General features: G+C 47.2%; 1 protein-coding gene across 1 annotated transcript in view; it reads right to left on the reverse strand.

The window, feature by feature from the left end:
- LOC144152160 (sodium-dependent multivitamin transporter-like) overlaps positions 1–25,482 on the reverse strand; it is a 104,605-nt gene that overhangs the window by 75,830 nt on the left and 3,293 nt on the right. The window contains exon 3 of the mRNA XM_077683374.1: positions 5,858–5,923. Within this exon, the coding sequence (XP_077539500.1) occupies positions 5,858–5,923 (66 nt within the window). The remainder of the gene's footprint in view (positions 1–5,857; positions 5,924–25,482) is intronic.

Raw genomic sequence — 25,482 nt, forward strand, 5'->3', positions numbered from 1 at the left:
TATCAAGCGGACTGTGAATTTTTTAAGTGCTGAGTATTTGTAGTTAACTATCAATGCACAAAAGACCAGCCATAAAAAGAAGGAAGCAACAGGAGAGCGCTGAACGCTGTCTTGGCGGTTCCCGTTTCTTCTGTCTGATCTTTTTGGTGCTGGTCGTAATTGTGCGCTCCCTGTTTGATAATACTTTCACCAGGAACGCTGATTACTGCTTTCTACTCTTCTGTGGTGCGAACTCAAGTGAAAAGTCTTGATAATTTGGGAAATATCAATTTGGGCCCATCGTCGGCTATTCTATTGACGCTACACTGTGTTTTCCGCTTTGCATGCGCAAGGTTAGCGCTCTGATTTTCAGGCGCGAATCGGTAGATCCTGGCTGGCCTGATTTGTGTGATCTTGGTTTCTTTGCCGACAATTTTTGGGCCTTTCCTGGCATGGCGCCAGTATGGTAAGGAATTGGGCTAGTTGTTTTTACATGTTGATCTACAGCGCTTTAGGTTACAAGGGACACAAAGTCGACAGCATGAGCGCAACTTGAGCTGTCCACTTGCGCTGGAGGAGGAGGAGGAGTGAAACTTTATTTTTGATCAGAATAAAAGAGAGTTAGAGCCTGTGGCCCTCCGCACAGGTGCAGTCCCTATTCCGGGACCCCATTGGTCAAGGCCGCCACTCTCGCCCGTCGAACTAGAGCCCTTTGAGACTCCAGCCCCGAGCAATTGAGCAGGGCTGCCTCCCATGCCTCTCTGGTAGGGGAAGGGTTGGGGGATAACGCAGGGTTGCGCTGGCATGCCCACACCATGTGGAAGGTGTCGGACACCTCCCCACAGTGCAGACACCGTCCATCTGTTTTAGGGTCGAAATGATTTGCTACTGCAGGGCACATAAATGTGTTCGTCTGCAGGCGCCGCAGTATTCGCTCATCGGCCTTGCTCAGACCCTTTGCAGGGGCTGGGTAAAGCCGGCGGTTATCGCAGTAATGTCTTACGATTTCTCTAAACCGCAGAAGTGGTTTGCTAATCTCCGAGCCGGGAGAGCATGGGTGAGGCGCCCGGTGGGTAAGCGCTCGGGCAGCCGCGTGCGCGGCCTCGTTACCTCTCAGACCCTGATGCCCCGGAGACCACACAATTTCTTTAGGAGCGGGGTCTACGAACCGCACCACTCGTTTTAAAATTCTGTAGGCCAAGGGTGGTACCGTGCCCGCTAAATACCTTTCACAGGCTCGGCGAGAGTCCGTTATTATTGTCCTTGACTTCGGGTCCGAGGAGGCGAGCGCTATGGCAATCGCCTCGGCTTGCGTGGAGTTAGGAGCCCGGTAGGAGAGCCCATCGACTTGCTGGTCCCTGTGAATTACAGCGGCAGTGAAAAACCCGCTGGGGCTGTTTACTTTGTCCGTTTTACTTCTTTAAGTTTTGTCCCTTATCTAAAGCGTAGTAGACCAAAACTGGTTCTCCTAATGTAGGCTTTGGGTCATAAAGCATACTATCGCAATAAAAAAGGGCCGTCTCCCCGCGAGGGGGACTCGAATAAATGCGTCGCATAGGGGGTGGGCGTATTGCGTTAACGTTTAGTATTTGGGGAGTTGGTGGTAGTGAGTGCGTTGTATCAGCAGCTTCTTGACGTAGTTTGAATGAGTCAAGGATATAAGGCGCGTTCGTAGCCTTTCATTCTGTGTCGGTTTTGTGGCACAGTGGGAAGAGCACCATGTACCTCGCGTTCCGCCCACAGGTAGTGAATGCGTTGTATCAGCAGCTTCTTGACGTAGTTTGAATGAGTCAAAGATATAAGGCGCGTTCGTAACCTTCCATTCTGTGTCGGCTTTGTGGCGCAGTGGGTAGAGCACCATGTACCTTGCGTTCCGCCCGCAGGGTCGTGGGATCGAAACCAGGCGCCGGTAAGTATTATTTTTTTATATAGTGTAGGGGGAGGGGTGCGGACCTGTTGTTGAGAGCGAGGAGGGTAGCGTGATGCGGGAGAGGAGGAGTGGGGGAGAGGGCGCACCTGGAACGGCTGTTGCGGACGCCGAGGCACGCCGACAACGCCGGGTGACATCGTGAGTTAAAGAAATGCTCTGCATTAAAAAAAAATCGGATGATGCGTCCGCTCTCCTCCCCGGGCCTGTTGCGTTGTTCACTTGGCGTCTCTGTACCCTATGCCGCTCATCATATTCCTGCTGTTCTGCTGAAGCCGAAACGTTCGGTGAACGGTCTATAAAATTGTGTCGACAGGTATCAGTGAATGTATCCGTGCTCTTCACGCTAGTTATATTTGGAGTCTTAGTTTTCGTTATTTTTGATGGCTATTTCTTCTAGCGCTAGGGGATGGTTTGATGAGGTGCTGGCGAGCCGTTACTTTATTCAGCACCTGCTCTTGGAGCTGCTCACTTCTCGGGATGCTTAGGCTGAGGACCGCGGGAGAGCGAAAGGTGGCCTAGGGAAAACGTGCTGTGGGTTTAAGCTGCGGCGGGGTGAGACTGGAAGTGGCTGCTGGCCCTCCGGGGTGTATGCTCAGCCGGCTTTCTGATGCGCCTGGGACAGTGTAGCGGACAAATAGACGGGACACCACCTTGATGTTTTCTGTCGCCTCAACGATTTGCGCTAGCATTGTAGCCACCTTGTGTTCTACCCAGGGTAGCCAACAGGGAGTAGCATCGCAACCACGCGCGCTTCACTCCGCTGGATCGCCACCGACAAGTGACCGCGATCCGCCGGCCCAGTAAGCTGTGTCCGGGTGTAACCCCGAAGGAAGCATCGCATAGCGTGTCCGTGTTTCGGGTAATGAGATTTTTGCGACTTCTGTATGAATAACGTGCTGTATATTTGCTCTATACTTGCCCGCCGTGCAGCGAGGACGAGCTGCACGGCGACAGTCACAATCACACCTGAAATGTGTGTGCTCTTTTTTAGGTGGTCGTGTATTTGTCATGCTGATGGTGATGCAGAGGGTCGTCATAATAGCCGAGCTATGAACATGTATTTATTTTTTTATTTATTTATTTATCATAGTACCCACAGCGCCTTTTCAAGGCATTACAGTGAAGGGGGGGGGGGGAGAAAGTAGAAATTCATACAAAATACATACAAAATTCATACAAAACAGAAATATCACTTAAAGCACAATGACAAGCCAAAACCCGGCATCTTCAACGAAGATACACTACAAAAAACACGAAAATACATACGAAAATACACTACAAATACACGAAAATACACGAAAATACAAATACAAGTGAGCGTGCATGTTAGATTACGACGATAGGGGTTGGTACTATGCCTACAAATTTTAGATTTGAAATAATAGCGGGTGCTCTACAGACTGGTATGGGTACAAATTGCTGATTCGACTGATTCTGGTAATATTCTACGGGTAAATGTTTGCCTGGAGCGTTTAATTTCAATTTTCTTGTCGAACTTGATCGCTTCTCGTGTGCAATGTTTGGCCCTGCTCACAGAAGACTTTAAGAAGATAAGATTCAAATTTATTTAGGCTTTCGGCTTAAGGCTTACGCTTCAGTATTCGCTGAGTTGTCATAGTGGCGTAAGCTTCCGTAGGTTTGTTAGTTTGGAAAGGCAGTTGAGCTGTGCTTCGTTTCTCTACTTAAATGGAAATTTGTATATACGTTAGATTCTTGGCCTCGTAGATTTTTTAACAGCACTTTTAGTAGACATTGCAAGGCAGAAACCGTACTTTCCGTTAACAGGAGTATCTGTGACTGGTTTACCTATCCCAAACGGCGAAAGCTGCTATTAGAGAGTTTTAGCTAACCGTTTTCGACGGTCCGCTCCGGTATCGGCGGCACGCTCAGCGCAACCGGAGCCAATGCCGTTCGCGGCCGAGCGCGCCACGCATGCGCAATGGCACTCCCGCTCGCTATCGGAGCGGAGCGGACCGTGAAAGACGGTCAGCTAAAACTCTCTATTGTTTCAGAATAGAGTGTGGGTCAGGGCTTCTAGAACTGCTTTGGTGCAGGCCTTTTTGAGGCAAGATCGTTTGAAGGGCGTAGTTAAAAAAATCGAAACCTGGACCATGCAGCGGGGCGAAAGTGCGTTTGTTCAAAAGTCGACTGTTTAGCCCTCACACTGACTTAACTAGTTCAGCTCCATACTTGCAAAAAATACTCGGTGCAAATAAGGCACTGCTGAACCGCGGTAGTGACAGCCACCGCTTGTTTTTTTGCTTCAACTTTCAACGAGCCGTGACGATTGGATACACCTAAACGTGGCAGCTGGAAGTTAACGGTATCGCCATACACTGTCGCCAAGACTGCTCAAGGTCTTCTGCTCCTAGCTGCCCGTATTTGCCAAGCTTCGTCGCGCCTTATTTTCGCACGGCCTTACAAATATTTTGGTATTTCTAAGCACCATCGGCTACAGGTTCCCCTACTCAACTGGTTAACGGCCTGTAAGGAATTGATATTATTTAAATGTAATTATTTGAGCGGTAACAATATCGCCAGGGTAACATTGCTGCATTTGTGCCCCGCACCGTACAATTTAATTTAACGAAAGGCGTTGCTCAATGTTTGCGAAAATAAAAGTTAGAAATAAATGTAAACCTTTTTCAAGCCCTCCTGCAGAAATGAGGTGACGGAACATAAAAACAATACCCTGTTTAACTTGAAAATATTAATAGAATGACCCATGTGATGCAGGTATTTCCATCAACTAATTTTGCAGGTTTACTGGGCCTAATGTTGATGTCTCAATATAGCGCCTGTAAATGAACTTGGTGGTGTCCTGGGGCTCACGATGTGAAACTGCGAGCTTTTACAAGCAGCGAGGTACTTCGCTTGCAGATTACTGTTAAGCAAGGGAGCGAAAAGAACGACATATTTCGGAAATCAGTGTGGCTCCCCTGATAGCCACCAACTTGTTGGCATGAAAGAAAGTTCTGCAACAAAGTTTTTGATACCAATTTTCTCTCCTGTTTCCTGTGGTTCAATTACCACTTTTCAATTTCCGGCGCTTATGCTCCTTTTTTAAAAACTAGTGGTGTACTCGTCCTGCTTCAAGCATGTGTCCAGTTAATCCTATTCTTCGGCTGGAGTCGTTTGAAAATGGGATGCGTTAGGCTCTTTCTTTCCACCTTGGTGGTGTTGTTTATGTGTTGTATCACGGCGTACTAGCCTGGAAAGATATGACGGCCATTGCACCGTCCGAGCTCAGGGTAATTAATCAATATTAGGGTACTTTCACCACGAGTATGCCAGCACTACATCGAAAAATACGGCATGCATAGCCAAAGACTGACATTTATGCTGGAATATAAATCAAGCTCTCTTCTCGGAAGCAATGCTTGTTAGATGCTTCCAGAAGAATGTCAGGATATGAAGTCTTTCTACATTTCGAGGCAAAAAATATGCGACGTCAATGCATTTAAAAGCACATCCATGGGTTCTGTTGCAATGGCAGTTCGATGAACAACGTCTTAAATACGATGCAAAGCAAAAATGTTTCGCATTTAAGTTATCTCGAAAGCTCCACGATTCAAAAGTGTCGTATATATTAGGACTTGTAGTTTCCCGGGTTCGGCTGTAATTTCATGTTTTCGTTGTTTTGCGGTGCAATATAAGTACACAGTGCTTTGATTTGGCACATATATCTGCACATACAAAATGAGCAAATGTTTTGTAATATAAATAATTGTTTGTAGCATTCGCGATGAAGAAAGGCGAAATAACGTCACAATGTTGCTAAACGGGTTAAATTTAGTTTTTTCCACGTGCCGAATGCTTTTCAAAACCTTGTGTATCTTTTACAATTTTGAGAATTTTTGAGCTTCTTCAAACAAAACATCCAGAAGCGCCTGTGCCATATATTTGCGAAACCTATACATGAGTCTAGCAAAATGCATGCATACTTACCGTTAGAAAAATGTAGATGGCGCAAGCCGTTAAAGAAATTGCACTGTTGAAGCGCAGGCGAAGGTACTGTTCGAAAGAAAAAAATGGATGGAGGACAAATGAAGTCAGATGAAAGGAAGGGTATGTGTAAGCCGCGAAGAGGAAGCGGTTATTCAACTATTTAAATTAGTCATCATAATCATCATCACCATCATCCATTTACCGCCACCAGCTTCGGTCCTGCGCTAACCGACTACATTCCTAGCCATCGAATTTTCTTATTTAGTTCCTACATTTTTAATGACCTTCCTCTTCTTTCAGAAAGGTATCTCGTTATCCACTTTCTCATCCTGGTTTTCACTTCGTCTCACAACAAGGGCAGCTCAAAGGTCGCGGGTTTGATTCCCGGCCGCGGCGGCCGCTTTTCGATGGAGGCGTAAAGCAAAAACGCCCGTGTGTACGAGATTTCGGCGCACGTTAAAGATCCACATGTGGTCAAAAATAACCCGGAGCCCTCCACTACGGCGCGCCACATAGCCTGCGTTGCGTCGGCGCGTTAAACCCCACAATCAATCAATCATCAATCAAGGCCAGCTCAAGTGCATTTTCTTTTGTTCATTTCGACTATGATATCTTGTATTCGAGTTTGCTCCCAGACCAAGGAGGCTCATTTCCTGTCGCTGGGCGTTACCACCATCATTATTTTCTATGGCTAATTGAGCCGACGTAAGTTTTCTTTCCAGTTGGCAACATTCGTGGTCGCTACCTTGTTCTTCACGAGGGTGCTGGTTTGGGCCTGTTGGTAGAACATGACAAAGAATTGGAGTGCTACGGAAACGGGACAATCGAGTCGACACACACAAGGCGTTACTTCCAACAGTTTTATTAGCAGACGAATACACATATATATATATACATGAACACTGGCCCATGTCATAGAACAATTTCATCACATCACACTCGACTAACCAATCACGCTCTTTCTTTGATAAGGCGACAGACGCAGTACTAAAACACTCACGGTCCACTTTTGCAATCATGTGAGCTTCCAGAATCTCTCGCGTTAGCTGATTCATGCGCTTGGCAACAACTGCGCACTTATCAAACAAGGGCTTTCTGCCATCCTGCGTGCAGTATCACGGAAGCCATCCCCCGGAGTTGTTCCTTACATTATTGCTGTGCTCACGGAGACGACCGTTGAGGCACCACCCTGTTTGGCCTATGTACCATTTCTCACATTCCAACGGAAGGCTGTAAACAACGCCTTCAGCGCAAGGTATACGAAGCGGTTTTTGTACTTTTTGTTGCACATCGGTTTAGTACGAAGGTTAGGGTCTGTCAATATGCATAGCTAACCCAATTTGTTGGGAGCCGAAAAAAACGACCCTTACCTTCGACCGCTTGGCTATCTTTTTCAAATTGTGGGGAAGTTTGTGAACGTAGGGTATAACCGCCGTTGTTGCTTTTCTATGGGCGTTCCCTCGATCTCGTCATTGCCACCTTTTTTCTGTTCCTTGAGCAATCTTTCGGCTACCGAAACTAGCATATGTTTGGGGGTACCCGGCTGAGATAAGCGCGCATCTTGATCACCAAAGCTCTGGTTCATTAAATGGGGATATGATTTATTGAAGGCATTCCTGAAGCATACTTTTACGATCCTCCTTTTCACAAGCTTGGAATGCGCAGAGTTGTAGGGGAGGAGTGGCTTATTTGCACGCGGTGCGGAGCACCAGCAGACTTGGCTATAGTAAAATAAAAGAGATAAATCTAAAAACCGGATTGACCCCATCTTCAGGAAGTTCATGTGTTAATTCAAGCGGTGCGAGACACTGCCTAACTTTTGTTAGTACAATAAAAGCATCCGTCTAAAACATGTCACACTTGCAGTTAAGAACAAATAATTTTTTTTAAATTGTTGTTTAATCATTTTTTAAAAAATGAGAGAAGTGGAAGAGGTGGAAGATTTTTTTTCTCCCCTATTCCACCTATCTCATTTTTTCGCTGCCTTCCAACCATGATCGGATTGTACGACTATGGTTGCTCAATTCTGCTATGCTTGCTCTATACTTATAACCCTGAAACAAGCTTATTCTGTACTGTGAAAAGAAAAAAATGTCCTCTTCCTAAAACGTCAGTAAACTTTTATTTTTTTGAATGTTTGTTCTCGTGTCTCTGTTATACAGTCAAACCCGACTATATCGAACCCGTTTACATCGAATTATCCCATATATCGAACAATTATTGTGCACTATAATGTTACCGGGAGAATATATAGCAAAAAGTACGGCTACATCGAACAAAAAAGGCAGCCGCAACCTATATATCGAACTTCGGCAGCGCAAGATTGCCCCCGAAGTTGGCTTTCCCGCGCGGCAGCTGGGCGGGCTGCCTACGCCTCCTCCCCCAGTTTGAAAAGTCCCTTAGCCCAAGCGCTCGCGCTCTCGCTCGCTCTGACAGCCACCCCCTGGAAATAGTGGTTGGACCACACTCTCCCGCTGTCTCGCCAGTCTCGCGCGGCGGGCTCTCTCTCCCCTCGCTTCTACGCATGCTTCCCTTTTCGTGTTTTCGCGGTTGACGACGCGTCGGTACGCCTTGTTCATCTGTGTTCAACTGTGAGGACTCGACGAGTTCCGCCCCGCCCCCATGTTCCGATGCTCTTCACGCGCTGAGCATTCTTCGCCGCCACTGCGCGGCAATAGAAGGCTGTGGGCTCAGCTGTTTCGAGTCACTTGACAATGTTGAAAAGTGTGTGCTCAACAATGTTTCGAAAATGATGAAGCAAAAGAAGATCGGAGACTATTTCTCGCGCTAGTGTGCCCGCGGAGCATGTATCTTGGAAGTAAACAACAGTTAGTGATGAGGTACGTTCTGTGCATTGTCAAATTCTTTAAACATTATATATCGAATTATACGATATATCGAACTAATGACCGTTTTTTGCGAGTTCGATATATCCGGGTGGTTTGACTGTGTGTATATATATATATATATATATATATATATATATATATATATTGATTGATTGATTGATTGATTGTAGGGTTTAACGCGCCGACGCAACGCAGGCGATGAGGCGCGCCGTAGTGGAGGGCTCCGGATTAATTTTGACCACCTGGGAATCTTTAACGTGCGCCGAAATCTCGTACACACTGGCGTTTTTGCTTTTCGCCTCCATCAGAAAAGCGGCCGCCGCGGCCGGGAATCGAACCCGCGACCTCGTGCTCAGCAGCGCAACGCCTTAGCTACTGAGCCACCGCGGCGGGTATATATATATATATATATATATATATATATATATATATATATATATATATATATATATATATATATATATATATATATATATATATATATGGGGATTTATAAAACTTTACTTCACAACTGGTATTCATGAAATGCTTAGTTAACAAGCCGGGAATCCTTGAAATAAGTTACAAAACATGGATGTGTTACAAAGGGTGGATCTGAAGGTAGTACACCGGTTATTTCGGTGGCATCTCCTGTTGTTTCGCAGAGCAGTGGACCAAAGCCTCAGGCTCACTCGCGGGTTCAAATCCTGGCAGATTGTCGCTTTTGTTCTGCCTTCTAAGTGCCATGGTTTGCGAATCGTATTCGCAAATCAAAAACAAAAGTTTTTGGTTGAACTGTGGAACCACGATACCAAACGTCAATGCATCGTTCAAGTCACAGGCACGATTTGTTCAGTTTTAAACTCGGGTTCTGTATAGATAAAAAGGCAACTGTACTTTCAGAGGACGAAATACTGATGTGTGTGGATTTTGAAAAACTGGTATGTCTTTATATAGCGTAAACATAGTTTCCTCCCATCCATTTAAACAAGACACAAGGTGGGCTTATGAAGGGTGGGGGGTGGGTTATAAGGCCGCGGCCGTCAACCAAACCGTCTACATACCGCAATGGGCAGCAATGAGTACGTAGAGAAATGGACCAAGAGCCTTTATGGAGAGAAAAGGGGCTCCAGGTCATTAGATAAAAAGCGAGGGTAGAATAATAGTTTTATGTGCACAGTCGAACAAATAAGCAGGCGCGCATGGCCCCAACGCTCACACTACGCTTCCGAGAACGCTCGCAATATGTGTGATGGTGTACTTGTGTAGCAGTTGATAAATACAGGGTCGCATAGATGTTTTCCGGAAAGTAAAGGGGGGGAGGGGGCAATGGAATGCAGGACGCATTCTAAAAAGAGTCCCAGGGCCATGCCGTGCCACCCTTTGGCTTCTTTTTCTTACATTTGTAAATGTTTAGAACTGATGAAAATAAGTTAATGGAATAGTATAACTGCCTGTGTACGCGCGTGAACGGCGTTGCCACAACACGACCAAGCTCGACATTGGGGCAAACGAGCGGCCAGTTGAGCAATATATAATCCGACGTCGGTTCACAAAGCACGTACGAGCTTACTCTAACAAATTTTGAGGCGATTCTTTAGTCATTCGCGCCCATATATTAGACTCGCATGCGTGTCATATGTCGTTGCCGTGAAGGCGCGGTGACAAGATCGTTCTGTTGTTGCGTTACTTTTCGGCGTGGTATGGAAGCGCAGAAGTCCGGCCCAATTCCTTCCACCAGTTTTTCCATTCGTGAGTGGATTGCAGTATTCGTAAGCAAAGAGATAAAAAAACTGTGGTTGAATTCTCTGTCATAGGAATCAATAAAACACGAAATTGAAATGTGCATCGAAATCTGCAGCTGAGCAGAATTTGCGGGTCGGCGGCTGTCTTGGGGGTTGTTGAGCGACGTAGCTTGTTGAGCGACGTACTGCTGGCGGGTCGCTTCGGCAAAGTTGTACTGGCGTCATTTCCGTCATCAGTGAAATCTTGGGGTATTGCGGCATAAAACACTTTCGTGTTAAAATATAAAACCTGAAAACGAACAACCCTAAGTATAATGTACTTTAGTACTAAAGTTTGCTTCCCAGCAACACGACCCTGTTTGCAGGGGTGCACCCTTTACAGACCTCTTGCTTCGTTGTAGTTGCGTCACTTCCGTGACGGATATGACGTCAGCGAAATATTCGTGTATCCGGGAATAAAACGCTTTCGTGTTAAAAACGACCCCAACGGAACGCAGAAAGTCAGACGACTCCACCTCAGAGCTATGCTGCGGCGTAGAATATCGCAGCAGCAGACAACGCGCGCCACCGGATATTCTTGCAGACGTACCCGAGAAACGATATATCATGGGTAGTCACGCTCGGGTGGTGCGAGGAGGTGGACGAAACGGGGTAGGATTTCGGCACGGGAGAAAATGCGATGTTTGATTTGCAATAACTCCACTAATATTTGTAGGTTTATCAAAATTCTCGATGAAGGTGATTCAGAGGACATTGATTTACTTGAAAATGTCAACACCCCTGTATCAGTGAAGCCTCTTACAGGGCCACTTAAGGGCAGTCCGCCCATCGGACGTGGCAGTTGTAGAATTTTTTCTTGCTTTTCATAAGGTACTGTATCTTGGGCTGACTGGAGATGGTGTTCAATGCTTCACCTATTGTAACTGCAGGCGTCCAAACGGAATTATCTCGCTCTTGAGTCAAGAGCATTCAAGAATTTTGCCTGGGCATTCACCAAATGCTTCATTTTGTTACGGCGCTAACTGATTATGCGGCGGTGGTGGAACACAAGAGACAGTTCACGTCGCATACAAAAGTTGGCGTTGTTTCCGCTGGTGTTGTGATACATTTGTTGTGCGTTGTCGCTTGCTTAACGCCAAGCAGCTGGAGAGGTCACGAAGAGGGCTCCGTGATGTTTTCACAGATGCTGGTTTAAAGACACCCTGCAACACTTTCTTTTTCAACTTTTTTTCGAAGTCGTTAACGCTTGAAGAGCGTATCCCAGCAACACATCCAGTACTTAGATTAGCGGTTCACAAAGTACCTCAGGAAAAAGCACAACCGCCTTTTTAGATAGCGACCTATTCATAGCAGCCGGCGACAATGGGAGCGAGCGTGCCGTAAAATTGCTGTATACAGGGGCGGCGCGCTCCGTCAGGTGGGTCTAAATTTCATCCCTAACCTAGCCGCCTTAGTTTCGTTCTCATTGCGGTTTGCGACTGCTCGCATAAAATGTAGTGTACAGTCCAATCAATGCAGCTTGTACCGAACAGTAGATATTACACCGGCCAGCACCGAGAATGTCCGGTTGTCTAGACCCGCTGATTAGTTGTGCAAACTTCAACGTACACAAGTAAAGCACACTGCTACCGTATCAGCCTGCTCGATTATATCCTTCTTTATTCTCGAGCATTTTTTTCTCATTGAAATATTCAAAAAGTGTATCGACTTTGGCTTTACGTCGGGGAGCTTCCTTTTTATGTCAAGCTCATTTACGCCCGTGCAAAAGTTCACAGGGAAGGGCGGAATTTGTACAAAGAAGTTCCAACAGCGCATTCTGTGTGTGGAAGCACTGTCATTATTACGCGAAAACATGTTTTTGTTGTGAAGTGAGCACTAATCGACGGCAACCTCTTCGATTTATTCAATGTTTGCACCACAACTGGACCCACGCTTGTAGGACCTTCCTCGGTGTGGCTTACAAGCAAAACAACTGCCAAAGTTAGCATGACAATCGTCCCCGGTCAGTGCTAGTTGCGAAAACCACGGTTATCTTCGGGATATCTTTTTGAGCCACTGTCCTCGTACCGAACCGATCGGAAGCTTGTAAACATAAAGTGCCTTTACCTTGCGGCTGTCGGTCTTGCTGCGCTGTAGGCAACAAATACCATCGCGTGCGATACGTTCACTAAACGTGCGATGCTAAAAAGTTGCACAAGATCTTCCAGCATATTATTTCGCGAAAGCGACTCTTTCGGCTAGTTTTGTCACCGATCCGTATGCCGATGTACACTTTCGCCTACAACCTCGGCATCAGACTCCCTGAAGCTATTTTTGCCACGATCACTATCTATGCTGCTGCTACACTGCGTACACATAACTGAAGGACAACAAAGACTGCGGATGGAATTTTTGATGCCCGCTCATTTTTTTGTCTGATTTTGCTATAACCTTGCTAAGAAACGCGTCGTTAGCCAACAGGAATCGAGTGCGCTCCGAGTGTTTGTTCCTGCTTTTTTGCCTTCTCATGCACAAATAAAGCTGCGCGCGCCATGTGCCTCGTCGGGTTTATTTTTAAATCCTCGCTTTACATAAGGAACAACACGCGCTGCATATTTCTTTGTGCTTTATTCTTTGTGGTGTGCGCGCGCTATGAAACGTGTGGAGCGCTAGGTAACGGGTTGACATGGGATTAGCAGCTGTGGACGCTTTTTGCGGACGATATTCCGGTGGGTGCACGTTGCGCAGACGCCAGGCGGGTGCGTACTTTCTCCGGCCTAGGCAATCGACGATTTAGCGTTAAAAAAATTCCCCCGCATTTCCCCGAGGGGGAGAATGTGAAAGTGCGAATGCACGGTTGTCGGCCCGCTTGCGGCGCTTGCGCTCGGCCCCCGCAGCCCACCGCCTCGCCGCCTTCTCTTCCATCTCTTCCATCAGGTTTTTAGTATCACGTGTACACCACGCAGTTATCAAGCCGCTATAACGCCGCTGAGTCGCCAACGCACGCCGCTGACGACGTAGTTTGAATGCGTTAAAGATATAAGGCGCGTTACTAACACTGATATCACCGTCGCGTCCGTGGCTTGGTCGGTAGAGCGTTGATCTGCGGCCGCAAAGTCCTCGGATCGAAACCTAGCGCCGGATGCTGTTTTTTTTTATATAGAGAGGAGGACTGCGGACGCCGCCGCCGCCGACGCCGCCGCCGCCGCCGCCGCCGCCGGCGGTGGATGGTTTGGGGTCGCTTATTAAGTGCATTCGCACTTAAAACCTTTTTCAAGCGCACCGTCGAGCTTACAGGAGTGCGCTTCCCCTATGGTTTATCGGCAAGGACTGATCACAACCGATCAAAAATACGATACAATAAAGAAGCTAGGTCGAGCAAACGCGTATACACCGAAACAATTCGTTGATTGATTGATTGATTGATTGATTGATTGACTGATTGGGAATGGTATGCTTTTGTAACGGGGTGAAGACATGTCATCTCACCGAGCACTCTATGTTATATATCTATATCTATATCTATATCTATATCTATATCTATATCTATATCTATATCTATATCTATATCTAATATATCTATGTTGTGCTACTGGTTTAATTCTAGTGCTGCTCTTAGCAGGCTCAAAATAATTTTTACTGTTACAGCAGGTAGCTGTCCCAAGCAATATGCCCCTCTCTGCGGTTGTTGCACCAACATTCCAATCGTATTTTGGTCTTCTATACAGCCTTGAAGTTTGCTTCCTCTGTGCATACCTTTAAATCCAGGGGCTTCGGGAAGCCGAAAATTTCACTCAAATAGATTTGGATGGATACACTCACATTGAAACACTGCGTGCCGCACAGTTTCTGTTTTCTTTCGTAGACAACGCATGCCCCATCATTTTGTGTATAGGTCCGTACAAAGCTGGTAATTCTCAAGAAATCTGCTCTAGCCTCCAAAAGCAAAGCACTGCCCCTCAAATTATCGTAGAAATGTTCCGTTCTGATGTCCAATTTCTCTGTCCTGTATATCTCTAACGACTTTTTAGCTTCGTTGGGGTCAAATGGGGATCAACTGCAGCGCGCGGCGGTGCACTGGCGATAGAAATAACTAAAAAAAAGCCAAAGAAGTAATAACAAATAAGTCACGCGCAATCGTTGTGACTGGGCAGGTCGCTATGTATAAGGCCGGTCGTGGACAAAAATAACTGCTTTATGCCCATCAGATACCCTAGAAACTTGCTCAAACAATTATTTTCTCTTTCCCGGTTTTGGCGTTCTTCGACCGCTGGAATAACGTCATTACAACAGTGTACCCGCCGCGGTGGCTCAGTGGCTAAGGCGTTGCGCTGCTGAGCACGAGGTCGCGGGTTCGATTCCCGGCCGCGTCGGCCGCTTTTCTGATGGAGGCGAAAAGCAAAAACGCCCGTGTGTACGAGATTTCGGCGCACGTTAAAGATCCCCAGGTGGTCAAAATTAATCCGGAGCCCTCCACTACGGCGCGCCTCATCGCCTGCGTTGCGTCGGCGCGTTAAACCCTACAATCAATCAAATTACAACAGTGTAGATGATATTGACCTACTTTCCTTCAGTTGCAGCAATGAACGCATTCGATAGCCACTTGAAAAAGAAAGCCACAAACGTAAAGCAGGAAGGGAAGGCGTATCTGCTTCGACGAGCAAATCACGCAGTGCCCCTTTATGCTGGCTATAACTGTAGCTTTCGCAGTGCTTTCAGACTGGAAGGAAAGAGCGGAAGCTTTAATCGGAAGTGTTGTTGAGTTCCTTTAAAACCCGCCTTAGACGACCTCCATGAAAACCTGTCGTTACTGTGTTACTGTGCGATATGAAACATCCTTGCGCAGTTTAATTTCAACGCTCAACCATGAAGTGGCTACTTAGTAAAATTAACAATACGAGGGAAGAGTGAGTCTCTTATGATCCGTTAGGTAGTCTTCAAAGTCTTAGGAGTTTCTGACCAAGCCAGTATGAATAGACAGTGAACTCCTGTGAAGACCAACTCGAAGGGACCACGGCAATTCGTTCTTTTTATCAGAGGCCCTCACAAAAAAAAAAAAAGAATCCACAGCACGCCCGGGTGCATGCAAATGTCTTGCCTCAAGACGGTGAATAAACTATACTTAAACTAGGCTTAAACTAGACCTCAAGCGACAGCGCAGGAGAGACAGAGAGGGAACTCCTTGCTTTCTCGGCGGTGACGCGGTGGGACTCGTGACGCGAAACGACGCGAACCCGCATGCTTCCGCTGAGAAATGGCATCTGTCAGGAGAGCTGCTACGTTCGCGAACGGGAAGTCTCCGTCGTCTTGCTTTTATTTTTTTTATCCTCCAATTTTGCATCCTTCTCCAAAGCAGACCGGCCAAAAAGCTCCCCCTCCCTCTTTTCTTTTTCTTTGCTTTGCCGCTGGCTCCACGGGTTGAAGCGTAGGAGAAGTGGTAGCTTTATCCGCGTGTCTTTTTGTCTCGCTCTCCCCGTTCCTCTGCGGCGCGAATTCACTTGGCGCTGTGGTTTTCCATCACTTTTCTTTCCCTCTAATGGGGTGAATGCCCCGCCGTACCCCCTCAGACTGCCATGCTCCTACACAGGATCGCCAGCAGTGGTGGTCACCCAGAAAGTTGTTCGTCTTAAAGGGGCCCTGAAAGGCATTTTGAGCACACTAAATGAACTAGCGCAATCGTTAGATAGGGTCGTCAACATCATCTGTGCCAAGTATTACTCTTTTACGCGCAGCGGAAAGCTCACACTTTTGTTGCTAAGTTCGTCGCTTTTTTCTCACCCTTTCCTTCGTGTTTTTGGACGCCGCCATCTTCACATGTCTACATCATCGATTCCCATATGTTCGTCATGAGCTAGACATCCTGCTATTGGGCGGCTTTTTCACGCACTTCCGGCAAAGAGATGAGTCGTCTGCTCAGCATCGGCTCGCCCGCTGATCTGCCAGCGGAGTGCCGGAGTGTTGGACATTTTACGACAAACGAAACAAGTGTAAACAAACGCTTAACCGTTTGTATTGAATGCAACACGGCCATAGCACGACATGGATTTTATGTTACATGAGTACGTACCATAAAGAAAGCCCCGTGACACTTATTTGGTGCAATCGCAGAGAACGCCCTGAGCCGAATGCCAGGGTTTGACGCGTACATTTTATTCAACTTCAAAACAATCCAGAGATGCGTTTCGAACGAACGCAACGTCACTACATGCGTTGCAAGGCTGAACCGCGATTGACAGACGATGGGTCGCCTCCTCCTGCCCGTCGTAAATTCGGCACTCACCTCACACCCGGTTTGCGTGGACGAACAGCAAGTCACAACTCTGGCGCGCAAGCGAGAATGCTTTTAGCCAGGCACACTACACATACCCCATGCGAGGTTGAGTCGTACGTCGTTCGAGAAAGATAATCCAGACCATGGGAAGCACTATCCACCCGCAGAAGTACAATGCCGCATTTCATCGCGAAACGAAAGCGTCCACAACACACAGGAGGCGATGCACACGTACACACAGCTTCGGTCACTGCATTGGCTTAGCTGCAAGCTTCGTTCGGACAATCAGCGATGCTACGACGATACAGAGCTGCGTGAGGACGACGTGCTAACCACTGCACGTATTTAAAAACACAGGGGCAAAGAACTAGGTTAATCGGAAGCAAAAAATATGTCCTCCATTATAGTGCCTGAAATATACTGGCTAGTGTGCCGAGGGCGGGCGCCGGGAGCGATGTACGCGGCCGGCTGCAGCTTGGGGCGCTGCCGTGCGGGAGTGTGCGCGTTCGTTCGGCCCGAGCAGATCGCGCGGTTACCTCCGAGCTGCGGCGCAGACGGCAGCGGCAGAACTTTCCATTCCCGCTTGCGACGAAAGCGAGCGAATGCGACGGAAATTCTGTCGCGCGACGAAAATTTGTCCCGACCATTCGACAAAAACGATCGTCGCGCGACAAAGCGACGGAATTCCTGCCGCTTTCACTCGCTTTCGTCGCAAGTGCGAACGGGCCTTTATGCGCAATCACATAAAACAAGCTCTTGCTTATCGCCTGAGCATACGGTTTATATCTGACTACGTTACACTGTGCTTTCCAGTGTATTTAAACGATGTCACTAGGTTTGAAACGTACGCGCTCGGCGTGCAGCTTTGTAAACGCAAGCGGCCTCACATACGCACGCTATTTTGCTGCTAATAGAGTTTTAGTACAGCGTTTGTGTCCTTTGCATACGCTAAACGCTAAATTTTTGCATCCCGCTACGTAAACACTGCGAGGGGAGTTTTAGTAGAGCGGTAGAGCGTCTAATCAGTTTTGCGTAGCGACACACTAATGCATACGGCGCCATCTGTCAAATGTTTTCCGAAATGTCTCGCCGGGTCATCTGCTATCGGAGTGCCGGAGCGTTTGGACATTTTACGACTATCCAAACAAGTGCAAACATACGCTTTCCCGTCAGTGTTGAATGCAACACATGGGTGCAGCTTGTCAGAACACGGGTTCTCGCTGATCGAGTGCGGCGTTGGTTAAATTTGCTCTGCGCCTTCCCGTTCATCGCCGCTGATAAAGCGATCCAATACGGCGCGTTTTGTGCACGGGTTCTGTGTAGGTTTAAAATGTCCTTTTTCACATGCCGCCGGTAGTAGGAATTACAACCGCCGCAAAATAACACCCGGCACCAGCGGGGTCACATCTGAGACCGCGCTTTTTGGATAAACAGTGCGTGGTGCACCAAAGGGAACGAGCGCACGATTCTCCCCCCTCGCGGCTGCGAATTCGCCGCCGATACCACCACAGCTACGTACACCCTGAAAGGGCAAGGCCAGGCCGCACACATGCGGCCAGGTCCTTTGTTCACTTTTCCAGCCTTTAGAGGAGTGTCCATGGGGTCAACAAAGATGAAAAAGCCGAAAGAGCTGGCCCGTAGCAGACGGCAGCACAGAACAGACGGCAGTCTGTGGGAGCGCAATAGCGGAAGTTCGTCACCGCTGAGGAGCGGAGCATCATGGGAGGGGAGGCCAACAGCGAAGAAACAGTTGAAAGGAGGAGGAAATACGGCGCGACGATAATGCGCGGTTTTTGATTTACGATTTCTCAGCTAATACTCATCGCTTTAACAAAATTCTTGCAGGAGGAGATTGCTAATACATTGCTTTATTTGGTTACATGTACATCCATGCATCGGCGGAAGGCATTTCAGGACCCCTTTAACCGAGGAGTACGAGTAAGGCTGTTCGTCTTAACGGATTTTTTTCATTGGGTCTATGGTAAACCAAACAAACGTTCCTACGCTATTCCGCATAAGCGAGAATTCGTCTTAACCGAGTTTGTCTTAACGGGAGTTCACTTTATATCAATGAGCAAGTTTATGCAGGGTTTTGAAGGAAGTGATTGTTGTTGGCTGGTAATGATGATGATGATCAGTGTACAACGTTGGTTGGAAGTACGTTTCCGCGACGTTGGCGACATCAGAAATCTGTGCCCGATAAATCTCCTTTGGAGTTCGCATGACGCTGTCGTGTGCAGAGCGGATGTTTTTGGGGAAATTGTTCTGGCCGCCTCGGTAGTATTAGGTAAGTCCGGCCTCAATGTGGTTGGCCCGATCGTTGAGGAACCAGCAATGACGGGCGCTGTTCAAGAGAAGGGCCTTACGAGATCGGGGTTAATACGAATCCACAGGCCTCACAGGCCTTAAAGTGAACCTGCGGCGTCATATTGAGTCAATGGGGTCATTTTTCCAACGTGCCGTGGTAGCAGACGTCAGCTTAATCATCTCGGGGGGCTACCTCTGGTAAGAGTGCCTTAACTGCGCCTTCTCATCTAGCTAAGGAGAATGATAGCTGTAGCCTTTGTTCGTAACATTTGTTCTATTCCGCAACTTGCCTGATGGGTTTGTTTGAAATGTATATTTCCACACTTTTCTCCGTTTACACCTGGCTGTGGAATTGGTTTCGAGAGAAAACAGTGCAAGAGGACATGTTGGAGAAGGGTGTTGTCTGGGAAGATGCGGTTCGTTCTTTGGGGTTTCAAGGGACACTGAAGGCAACCCGCCAGTTGGTTTGAAACAAAAATCTGACCTTTAGCCATTTTAGCGTTGATTCTGTGTCGAATGATGCCTTAATTGCTGAGAAAGCACTAATCAAACGCTGATCAAATGTGACGCTCAAAACGACTGCAGTTGCTGTTTGCCTCCCGATAAACCGGACGCAAGCGAAGCAGCGGCGCTGTACAGCGGTATAGGCCTCCTGCGCTGGAGTTTTGGCGACAGGCAGCGCCCCTAGCGGCCAACGCCTCTGGGTAGTACAAAAGCAGACGACCCTCGCCGCCCTCCATGTGTTTTCAATTACAAGCCAGAGTGAAAGTTGGTTGTGGCGCTTTGTGGCAAGTTTAAATGACTGCATATTGTATGAAATAGCCCTTAAAGTAGTTGCAGAGGCTAAACAAAATAATATCCGCTAAAAGAAGCCGATTTGTCGGCTTTCTTTTAGCGAGCTTTCGCGATGGTCGCGGCGTGGGACAGTATCGCCAGGTCGGGTGGTTTAACTGTTTCACGACAGTTACAGTTTTTTTTTTTCTTGCGTGCGGTCGACAAAGGAAAGTTCACGAGTAGCATAAACATGGAACGCTGCTCATCCTATATCCTGAGGTAACTGCAAAAGGTTGCTTCAACGGGAGCATGCAAGCGAACGCAAAAATTGCGCAGCCGACTCAGCTGACATTGCTGGCCTGGCACCGCCTTTGAAACGAGTGGAATTGTTTCGTATTTTCGCACACTAAATGATTCTTGCGTAACGTTTTACGCCGCACGATTTACGAACGGGAGGGTAGATGTATACTAGCGAGTAGGTGGGGCAATAGCGCCAAATAAACAAATTAAGCGCTATTAAAGGACGCAAAACATGCACCAAATCACACGCCCGCTGCCTGCAGCAGAGATGTGTACTTCTATAACACCGCATAACACAGCATCACATAACACAGCCGCATACACGGCGCGGGATATATTTACATACGATCATCACTGACTGTGTTGGTTTTCTAGTGCAGGGGTCGTCGAATCCGAACACCGACACGCCAGTTTTGACTTCAAATGGAGTTAGACAGCGAGGCAAGAACAGAGAATTGGCGTCCTCCAGTTGAATTGCACCCCCATCTTCACACTTCGCCCGATTATTGTCAAATATTATTACAAATTCGCTGAATTTTTTCTCTTTGCATTCAAAGCCCCCCTCCTCCCCCTACCCCCCCCCCCCCCCCCCTTCCGATTTGCCGTCCAGCCCTCCGCCGTGTCGGCTGCATGGAACTCGGCCGTTGCTGACCCTCATTCTAGGCTATTAAGAGCTGGGAATGTATACTGCAAGAGCGTAATTAAGTAAAGCGAGAGCAAACAAGGAAAGCGAGCGGCCTCTTAGTTCGCCCGACCACTTTGTTTTACGGCCACTAGTTTAGGAATCGCAAAACAGATTTCACGCTTCTGATGGTCGCGGCAATTTGTCACTGAGACACGCAACAAAACGCAAGGTAACGCTGCACCGTGTATTCGTAACGGCGACGCAAACGAGCACTGTTGAATGAAAGTGCACGCATAGTGTGCAGGTACGCAAAAGAGCGGCGCACCGCAGCAGGCGAGCCTGCGGTCCGCCGGATTCGCTGGCTTTTTAAAGCGCGATCATCACCGATTGCGTCACTCTTCTTGGCTGTTTTTGAGAACTCTCTGTCACCTAGAGTAGAAGTTTAAACTAGAAATTTCACTTAACATTTCACTTCGTACGACCATCGATCTGTGAACCTGCGAGTAGCAGACGCCGTCACGGTCCCGGCACTTTCGTCGGCGCTGTAAACGTGTTAAGCGCTGCAAAGCTTTTTCCCCTAATTCCAAGGTGATCGCTGAAATAGATCGGACGCGTCGGGGATGAACTGGTGACCACGTCGCAAAATAATCGGGAGCGTCGAGCTCATTTTGCTTCTGTCAACACGGGATCCTATGGGACCCGCGCAGCTTTGTACTACCCGGAAGTACTGCCCGGAAGCCGCTTGCGCAGCGCCCCCTGGGCAGCGCAGGAGGCCTATTCGCCCCGAGCGCGAACACAGTCGGCTCCTGGCGGCGGCGGGACGAACCGCTCCTAGTGTGGATGGCGCTCTCGCGTCGTCTGCTTTTTCACGTTGCGTGCGGCGCAAGACGCGTGCTGCACACGACAAAAGAACCAATATGTGTGCTCGTATGGCAGTAAGCAATGACATATTTACCTCTGCTTGCGCATTTCCTCTAGAAACGCAATAATCAGCGGCCGTTGCGGGTTAATGCGCTGGTTTAATTCCACGAAACATCTTCGCCCTGGTCAGCGCTTGAGTGTGAAACGTGTTATAAACATTGCTTCCACACATTGCACTTTTCGTATTGTTGAGTGCAGTCGCCTGCCGTTTCGGGAACGTCGAAGGGTGCTTTTTGAAGGTGGCGTGGTGATTATTGAAAGGATAAAAGTTCAGTGCGCAAAACGAGTAAGCAGTGACAAGACCTGTGCATACGCGTGCAAATTCCACACCCTTGTAAAATTGCGCTGTGTCCTTATAGAAAGAAGAAAGAAACAAAAACATTTACACTGCACACGACCCGTGCGCTATCGCCCATACATTTACCGGGCACGTATTTTACACCCGCAAGCGCCTGTGTGATCGTGTCCTTCCCGTACCTTTTCTAAAATAAATACCATGTTTGGACAGTCGTTGTTTATACTAAGGAGGAGGAATGAACATCTATTCAACTGTATCGAGTTGCTAATTTTACGTATTATTTAAAATACGTTTCTATGGATGCGCAAGAGTATTTAGGGGGGATTTTTCGGTAAAATTGAGCAGTTGTGAGTTTGCGTCTGTCATGTGGCATTCCGTGTGTCATTTTCATATATATCATTTTCAAATCCGACATGAATCACCTTGTCCAGAAACGTGTCTCACTCAGCATAACCAAATGCCTAATATGGTCACGTCTTAACCTCTTAAGGTGGACCTAAGTTTAAAGAAAGAGGAGAAAACGCGTAATATAATGCACGTTGTTGCCCACATGTGTGAGGGGTGTGTGCCATGACTCACTGTTTTTTTTTTTTTTCACAATTCTTGCTTTTAATACAATTTTGAAAAAGGCGAGCCACAATTTCTGGACAATCTCGGACCAAAGGGAGGTTAATCAGTTTTGAAAATACGTGTTAAAGTACTGCTTTTTCACCGCTACAGAACACGACGCCTAGTGTTTCGATTGTAAGAAATTGTGGTAACCATAGTTTGGCTTTTCGCGTTACTTGTGTTATCTTCTCGCTGCTCTTGCAACGTTGGCAGGACCCCCCCCCCCCCCCCCCCCCTTCCAAAAAAAAAAAAAACGAAATGCACAGAATTTTATTTTTTAACCAATCCTCAAGAAGTAAATGCCAAGACAAAGGCGATTCAGTTTACAAAACAAAGTAGTTACCGGGAAGCCGTTGCGCTGATTCGCAACGAGAAATAAAAAGGAAATGTTTTACTACATCTGCAACAGCGCAACCTCATTTATTGCCATCTTTAGGGTTCGTAAGCGGCCTTATACGCAAGAGTGCAAACACATCTCGCTGTTGCAGGCACCTGTTAGATTTTAAAAGGAACGCAAATGGTCAACAGAGCAGCCGTAACAGAAAATTTGTGCTCACTGTGAGGTCCCAGAAGCTTGGTTTGCACACTGTAAACCTGCTTGTCTTTGCGAAAACCTAGCTAAACATGAGATATTGATTGTACTGTGTGCGTTGACAATTCAATTCGCAAGTTCACTCGCGACGAAAGCCGTAAATAAGTGATCCGAAACCGTTATTCATCAAACCTTCCTTCAGAGTCACTAAAATTTCATTTAAAAGACCCGTTAGAGCGGTTACATTTATATCTCTGAACTGAGCAAAATTCAGTAATCTTATGTTGCCTTTTGAACACACAAAAAATATCGTAAGCTCTTAGAAAGAATTTCGGGGCAGTTAAGTAGTGTTACCATTTCAGGGCATCCCACAAATGCAAGAATGCGTCATGCTACCAGTGAAAGCGATTCAGATTGCCGTTGTAAACTGAATTTCAGATATCGAGGCTTCCTGATTTGTTTCTATTTATGCTTTTATTGAAGGCTCGAAGCCACAGTCTGGAAAGATCGAGCTTGCTACGAGCCACTGCGTACAAGTTCATTGTCACAATTACGGCCATTCTGAGATTCCCGATGAGTCATCGCTTTTTTGGCGTAGTAATGAAAACTGACTGCCGCTTCCATGCTATGCATTGAACGTTGAGGAACCGAACTACAGCATACCACTCTTGTTTGCACCTTTCGTGCGCGCATACGGCGAGAAAAAGGCACGAAGCGCGCCCACAGTGTGCATTCTTACGGGCCGCTCAGCGGAGCATCCACACTAGCAGCGCGACGCTGTCGCCACCTACATGTCGAGCTCGCGGCGAATAGGGACCGGACAGCTGGACGTGTGGCGCCACCACTCGGCACTCCCCTCATTAGTGGAACGAGCCGGTGCATTGGACTACGCAGCCTGCTGTTGTTGCCGCCATGGTTGTGTCAGTGCTTTGAATGTTTTGGTTGTGAGCGGATATGTGCGGTGTAACAAAGTCTAGACAGATTTGTTGGTTTCTTAGATGCAATAACGGCTACGTAAACTTGTCGGACGCTTCTAAAGTTGGGTATGGGCTACAATGACATGAGCGCTTTTTGCAGCGCTCTACACTTGGCTCAACCCGTTCTGAGCACGAATGAAACTGCTATTATTAGTATTCATTTCTTCTTAAATGAAATAACGGCTACGTAAGCTTATTTGGTGCTTCTAAGTTTGGGAATGGGCTACATTGACATGACTGCTTTTTGGAGCGCTCTTCGCCTGGCTTCGCGCGATCTGAGTAAGGATAAAACTATTAATATTGGATTTCATTTCTACTTTAAATTATCTTCACTGGTTTCATTGACTACGGTTTCCACGCCAGCTTTACCGCTGGGATACCTCGATACGTGGGCTTTGAAGAGAAAAGCACTTACGTACGAGATCGATTACCGTGTGGGCGTGGAAACGTCGTGGCAGTTTACACTTTCTTTCTGTAACCGTAAGCTTTGTGCCTTTGGTTTTGGTAAATGACATTGTGAGACCATGGGAGCCTGAGAGCCGAAGCACAACTCCCGCGTTTGTAGTGGTCATTATATCAAGAGCCAAAGTTATTCAACCACCCAACAGCCCAAGCTACAAACCATCCCCTCTTCCCTTCCCATTTTACCACTCACGTGGAATAAAGACTGGTACCGATAGTTAAAAACCATGATAGTGTTAACGTCAGCTTGTTTTTTTAATGGTTAAGTATCCTTTACCGAGTACATAAAAAATCGTGTAATGCCTTGTGAAGCAACCAAAAAAGCGCGAGTAGTTGCCTCAAATCGGGGTGCATCAGCCCGAGTCTTCCAGCTCAGACGCATTTCCGATACGCTGGAAGCAGTTAGGATTTGGAGAGGGGTGCATGGAAGGGCAAAATTAAACAGCAAAATCATCCAACCCTCGGTTTAGCGACGACGATGGTTGAACGCGAAGCTTCCTTCGTGCAAAATAGAATGGGAGATGGTCAAAGACAAAGACGCTGCGATCAAAAGACCAAACTGCGTGCTGGTCAAATTCGAAGCTCAACTAGGGAAAGTTCAAATCCAGAAGGTACCGAAGTAAACTCCCACGACAAAGCTCTGCGATAAACCATCACTGACGTTAGACAGAGGAGTGCATGATTTGATTTTTCAAGCTTGTAAAACGACCTCAGCTTTCAGTTGTGAAACCGAGTACAGGTTTTCGGCACCCGCCTGTCTCTCGTCCTTCAGCCACGCAGGAATTGTATTTTAAAAACGGTTAACCAGCTAGCCAGCAACCATTGCAATTCTTGTAAACCAGTGTTTTTCCACGACAAGTAATAACGTTCTACTATCATGTGGTATTTATTATGTAAACGATTTCTGATTACTGTAGCCAGCGTACTTCTGTGAAGTTAAACACGCGTCTACCGTAGTTAATGAAGTTACAGAAGCTTCATCTATCACAATTTATGT

This window comes from Haemaphysalis longicornis, unplaced genomic scaffold, assembly GCF_048455015.1.
Source record: "Haemaphysalis longicornis isolate Haplotype H1 unplaced genomic scaffold, Haemaphysalis longicornis Haplotype H1 scaffold_9, whole genome shotgun sequence".
Classification (NCBI taxonomy): domain Eukaryota; kingdom Metazoa; phylum Arthropoda; class Arachnida; order Ixodida; family Ixodidae; genus Haemaphysalis; species Haemaphysalis longicornis.